The sequence below is a fragment of the Mandrillus leucophaeus genome, unplaced genomic scaffold (genome assembly GCF_000951045.1).
Source record: "Mandrillus leucophaeus isolate KB7577 unplaced genomic scaffold, Mleu.le_1.0 Scaffold60, whole genome shotgun sequence".
Taxonomy (NCBI): Eukaryota; Metazoa; Chordata; class Mammalia; order Primates; family Cercopithecidae; genus Mandrillus; species Mandrillus leucophaeus.
In genome coordinates, this window is record NW_012106475.1 from 1335919 (window position 1) to 1342327 (window position 6409).

A 6409-nucleotide genomic window follows, 5' to 3' on the forward strand; every position below is an offset into this window, starting at 1 on the left:
GCTGCATTCCAGCCCAGGCAACAGTGCGAGCCTCTGTCTCAAATAAATAAATAAAAGTGTTGATAGTGGAGATACAGGTAACTCTCTTGAAGAATTTTGCCTTAAATGGGATTAGAGAAATAAGTGCTAGATGAGGATGTAGGTTGGGAGAAATTATTGCATGTTTGTAACTTCATAATGGCAACAATTCAGTAGAGGAAAAAATAAATGAGTGAGAGGATAAGTTGCCGGAAGAATGTCCTTGAATAGGTGAGAAGGAATGGAGTACATATATTATAATAAATAGCACCTATAATTGTATTAGTTATCCCAAAACTTAGCAGCTTAAAAGAATAAACATTGATTATTTCATACAATTTTTGTGGGTCAGGAACTTGGGTATGGCTGAGCTGGGTGATTCTGAAGGTAACAGCCAAGATGTCATCCAGAGATATATCTGAAGCCTTAACTGAGACTGGAGGATGTGCCTCCAAGATGACTGACTCACATGAACAGCAAGTTGATGCTGGCTTTTGGCAGGAGGCCGTAGTTCTTTGTCATGTGGACACCTCCATAGGACTACTTGAGTCTTCGTAAGGCCCCACATGGCACCTGGCTTCTCCCAGAGCAAGCGTCTCTTCAAGAGAGAGCAAGGCAAACACTACCTGGTTTTAGAAGTCATATTCCATTATTCCTGTGATACTGTCTTGGTCACACAAGTCAGCCCTATTCAGTGTGAGAGGGGATGTCACAGGGTAAGACTACCAGGAAGTGAGGATCAGTAGAGGGCAGCTTGGTTGCTGGCTATCATACAAGTTAGTTAATTTAAAAGTGAAACATAGCAAGCAGTTAATATTTGAACACATGAAGGCAAAATGAATACAAATTTTAAAAGACTAGGGGTTGAAAAAACTTGTGGTTAGAGTGCTAAAGAATTAACAAGAAATATTAAAAGCATTTCCTTTTGTGCGGAGAGGTCTTGCTGTGTTACTGAAGTTGAACTTGAACTCCTGGGCTCAAATGATCCTTCCACCTCAGCCTCCCCAGTAGATGGGACTACAGATGTGTCACTGTGCCTGGCTTATTGAAAACATTTTTTTTTTTTGAGATGGAGTCTTGCTCTGTCGCCGAGGTTAGAATGCAAAGGCGCGATCTTGGCTCACTGCAACCTCCATCTCCTGGGTTCAAGCAATTCTCCTACCTCAACCTCCCAAGTAGCTGGGATTCCAGGTGCCTGCCACCACGCCCAGCTAATTTTTGCATTTTTAGTAGAGATGGGGCTTCACCACGTTGACCAGGCTGGTCTCGATCTCCTGACCTCAGGTGATCCTCCCTCCTTGGCCTCCCAAAGTGCTGGGATTACAGGCGTGAGCCACTGCGCCCGGCCTGAAAGCATTTTTTAGCAGCAGTTGAAATGACACAAAAATAATTGTTTATACGTTTGCATAACTTTTCATCTGAAATGTGTTATATACTGTGTGGTTTTGGTTTTTTTCTGCCTAGGGGCAATGAAAACTATTCTAGGTGATCAACGAAAACAGATGCTCCAAAAATACAAAGAAGAAAAGCAGCTTCAAAAATTGAAAGAGCAGAGAGAGAAAGCTAAACGAGGAATATTTAAAGTGGGTCGTTATAGACCTGATATGCCTTGTTTTCTTTTATCAAACCAGAATGCTGTGAAAGCTGAGCCAAAAAAGGTAAATTTAGTGTCTTAATATAAAGGAATAGTTTTTTATTTGGAATTTTCTTCAAGACATTAAGTGACTAAAATAACCCCTTTCCCTTAGTCTCTTTATTAACTGGTTGGTAGAAGGTGGGAATGACATAATAGTCGCTCACAAGAATGAAAATCAGGTCCCTTAAGATAGCTGTAGGTAAGCTGAGATAGAATAAAACTAGGAAAATGGGTAGAACCAGGCTAAAACAATGTTATGCAAAGGATTTGTTGTTTATCCGGTAGGTTATGCAGAATCAGGAGAAGTTTATAAATGACGGTAGTGCCATTGTCAAATTAATAATTCAGGAAAATACCATAGCCCTAAAGATTTTGGTCTGGAAAGAGAAACATTTATAGATAGGGAGACCAATTGTGAGACTATTGTAATAGAATAGATGGAAAGGGGCAGTGGGTTTTAAAAGGAAAAAATAGGTGTAAGACATCTAAATAAAGGCATTTGACAGGATTGGTGGCCAAGTAGATGGTGAGGGGTAAAGGAAATTGAAAAAGCAGAGAGAAGCTCTGCTGCTAAAAGAGATAAGACAAGAAAAGGAACAGGCTTAAGTGGGTGCATGTTAATAACCTTTTAAAAAATCTTAAACTTGTGTGGGCCACCTAGATATTAGCAAACATTTGGAAAGCTGAATGGAAATCGGTGCTAAGATGTTGATTTAGGATATAATATTGGGAGTATGGATGGGTGTTTAAGCTGTAGGACTAAGTGAGACCATTCCAATAAGGATATATAAAATTATGAAAAAGTGGGCTCTAGAGAGCACCTTTAGGTAGGCAGAAGTCCGGTACCAGGCTGAGGACTGGTCAGAGAGGCAGGAGAACTAAAAGAGAGGATAGAAGCTCATATTAATGATTCCAATACCTGGAAAATATGGTTTGAAATTTCTTTCTCACTGAGAAATATGAGTAATTTTTGAAGTTACTAACTTAATTTAAATCAAGCTAGAACCAGAAAAAGGAATTTTAAGTATCTTTTTGCTATAAGAGATTAAGGATAAAATTTAACTTTAAAATGGGAACTTTATTTTGTAATAAGTTATGCAAGTAAACCTTTACCAGTTCATTTTTTTTTTTTAAGTTTATCTTCTTTTGACTATTCTAAGGCTATTCCATCTTCTGTACGGATTACAAGGTCAAAGGCCAAAGACCAAATGGAGCAGACTAAGGTATAGTTGATAGCAGATAATTGTTACTAAAATGATAAAGTGTACTTTTTTAGTAAGTAAATTCATTTTCAATCTAGTATCAGATTCAAACATAATGATTAATTTACTAGAGTTAACGGGTACCAAAGTCACTGTTCTTGGTATGGTGACGTAGAGCAATTTCACTTAAAATATTTGCTCCAACATTCCTTATGAGATCCATGGCAAACTGTCTTTGTGTCACACTCTTGTTTACTGGGCTCCTATTATGCATTCCAAGTTACCTGCATGAAATGCAGATGGGGAGGAAAGCACACAGGGTAGGTGTTATAAACTTATGGGTCTTCAAAATACTGTAATAGAGATATTAGGAGGGTTACTAAAACAAAGTGAAGTGGGCAAGAAGGGAAATAGTATACTTCTTTATCAGATGAGGAAGCTAAGTTCCATATATGCATATATATTTTGCATTGCTATGATGTTCCTGGTGTTGTAGGCTTTTGGATATAATAAACTAAATTCCCTTTGTGGAACTTACATGTAAGGCTTTAAGAAAAAATAAATACATAATATGTCAGAAGATGGTAAGTATTATGGAAGAGATGGGGAGATGGGGTGTACTAGAAGTAGGTGTGGGGTAGAATTTTGATTGGACAGTTAAGGAAGGCCTCCCTGAGATGAAAGCCTTTTGAGTGAAGTCATTATGGATAGTGGAGGAGAGACCATGGGAAAGAGCTTTTTATCCAGGAGAAGCATTTCCTAGGCAAAATTAGAAGGTCTTGAAGTGAAAACATGTCTAGGAGTGTTTAAGGACCTTCAGAAGGCAAGTTATAGTTAGCTGTTTTTAAAAGCTTGGGTTATTCGCATTTTCTTAGTTCTGTGATTCTGGAAAAGGATGTAACCTTTTTTGGAAGCTTAAGGGAAAGCTTTTCTTTCTCATTTTATTTGGGATAGTTTTTTGTTGTTGGGTTATTTACAGTGATCAGATTTCAGATGAGGAATCAATTTACAGATTAAAAATATGATGGTTTGATTCATTATGCAATTAAATCATGTAGCACCTAATCTCTTAAATAGATTGATAATGAGAGTGATGTTCAAGCAATCCAACCTGGTCAAAGACAAACTTCTGAAAAGAAAGTGTCAAACAAAGAGAAAAAAGGTAGGAATATTAGCAATTACTATAAATCCTCTGAGGTTACCATGGCCATAATTTTTTTTAAGTGTCCAGAAGGTCAACTGGAATTTATTTGTTTGCGACAGAGTCTTGCTTTGTCGCCGAGGTTGGAGTGCAGTGGCGCAATCATAGCTCACTGGAGCCTCCACCTCCTGGGCTCAAGTGAACCTCCCACCTCAGCTTCCTGAGTAGCTGAAACTACAGGTTTGCCACCATGCCCAGCTGATTTTTATATTTTTTGTAGAGACGGGGTTTCACTATGTTACCCAGGCTGGTTTCGAACTGCTGGGCTAAAGTGATCCTCCTGCCTCCCGAGTAGCTGGGACTACAGGCATGCACTACCGTGCCTGGCTTCACAGCCGTAATTTAATAACTACAAGGGACATTCAATTTGGTTATTTTTTTTTCCCCACAGTCGTGCAGCCTGTAATGCCCATGTCGTTGAGAATGACTCGATCAGCTACTCAAGCGGCAAAGCAGGTTCCCAGAACGGTCTCATCTACCACAGCAAGAAAGCCAGTCACAAGAGCTGCTAATGGTAAAAACTATTCCTTGATCAGTGACTAAACTAGAATATTTGGTCCTTGAGGTTTTTGCGTTCCATTTCAAAAATCAACAAGTACTTCTTTGAGTAGGAGAGAAGGAAACGGGAAATTCTAATACCTGAAAATAGATTCTGTGCCCTGACTTCTGGTTGGCACACAATGGGTGCCCAAACATTGAAGAACTTAATTAGTATAAGCAGTGTTTCAAAGTGAAAAATTAATGCTCCGAATAAATCACAGTTCATTTATTTGGTGCAATATAATGTAGCCATTAAGAACAGTATTATTAAGGAACACTCAGTGACGTGGTTCATGATATATTATGTGGGCAAAGAAGAGCATGTCAAACTCTGAACAGTAGGATCGCAATTCTAAAAAGCAGTTTGTGAATATGTGGACATAGGACTGGAAAACCATACCCCGAAGTGACAACTGAGTAATGGAATCCTGGGTGATTTGTCATTGTTGTTGTTTGTAGTTTTCTGTATTTTTCTAATTGTCTGTAATAAATATGTACAGGCTGAGCAACCCTAATCAAAACATCCAAAATCCTGAGCACCAACATGACATGACATTCAAAGGTCATATGCTCAAAGGAAATGCTCACTGGAGCATTTCAGATTTTTGTATCAGGTATGCTGAACCTGTAAGTATAGTGTAAATATTCCAAAATCTGGAATCTAAAATATCTCTGATCTCAAGCATTTTGGATAAGGGATACTCAATCTGTATTTGGTATTCAGAGGACAAAGATAAAACACTCTGGTTTTGAAAACAGATGGTTTGTATTTGGCAGGAAATTCCATAACCCCTTTTATAATATGGCTTTTAATCATAAAAATCCTTCAAGACATGTATTCCCACTGTTGCTTCTTTTCCTTTCCCAAGTTACCTAGTATTTTAATGTAGCATTTCTATCTAGTAAAATAAATATTTTGTTGTTTTAGAAAACGAACCAGAAAGAAAGGTGCCAAGTAATAAAGGAAGACCTGCCAAAAATGTAGGAACAAAACCTGACAAGGTAGAGAATAAACATCTTTTTACTTCTAGATGCTTTGAAAATCTCATTGCTGCTTTCATAAAGTTGAAATTAAACATAAAGAACTGCTTCAAGAGGTTAACCTACATGTGTGTTAAAACTTCCTGAACCATAAGAAAGCATCAAGAGGATTTACTCTTGTTGTTTTTCAGGTATCTTATTTTCAGAGCTTTATAGGTAGAGAGAGCATAATTTGGTTAGAAGATGGAGAAAAATAATAAAAACACAGCTGAGAGAAACCTGTATGTGGGAATTAGCCAAGACATAGGGTGAAGTGGGGTGAAATGCATTGACTTTGGATTCATTTAGGCCTGGGTTTGAATACTGTCTCTGCTTCAATTAGCTGTATAACCCTGGGCAAGTTATGTAATTTATGAGGTTGTTTTCTTATTCCTAACATGGAATACCTATGTAGAGTAGTTGTAAGAATTAAATAAACTAAAATTTCTGCCTGCATCTAGCATGGTTGCTAATAAGGTCTTCAAAAAAGATGCCCCATTTGAGGACCCAACCCCTTGGCTTATAATCTATGGTATAATTTATTTCTGGTTTTTTGGGGTTTTTTTGAGACAGTCTTACTCTGTCGCCCAGGCTCAAGTGCAGTGGCGCAATCTTGGCTCACTGCACCTTCCACTTCCCAGGTTCAAGTGATTCTCCTGCCTTAGCCTCTTGAGTAGTTGGGATTATAGGCACACGCCACCACACCCATCTGATTTTTGTATTTTTAGTAGAGATGAGGTTTCACCATGTTGGCCAGGCTGGTCTTGAACTCCTGACCTCAGGTGATCCACC

General features: G+C 38.3%; 1 protein-coding gene across 4 annotated transcripts in view; it reads left to right on the forward strand.

The window, feature by feature from the left end:
- DLGAP5 (discs, large (Drosophila) homolog-associated protein 5) overlaps window positions 1-6409 on the forward strand; it is a 42186-nt gene that overhangs the window by 6820 nt on the left and 28957 nt on the right. For all 4 annotated transcript variants that reach the window (XM_011999680.1, XM_011999679.1, XM_011999678.1 and 1 more), the window contains 5 exons: window positions 1483-1676; window positions 2815-2877; window positions 3934-4018; window positions 4449-4571; window positions 5526-5599. In XM_011999680.1, the coding sequence (XP_011855070.1) occupies window positions 1483-1676; window positions 2815-2877; window positions 3934-4018; window positions 4449-4571; window positions 5526-5599 (539 nt within the window). The remainder of the gene's footprint in view (window positions 1-1482; window positions 1677-2814; window positions 2878-3933; window positions 4019-4448; window positions 4572-5525; window positions 5600-6409) is intronic.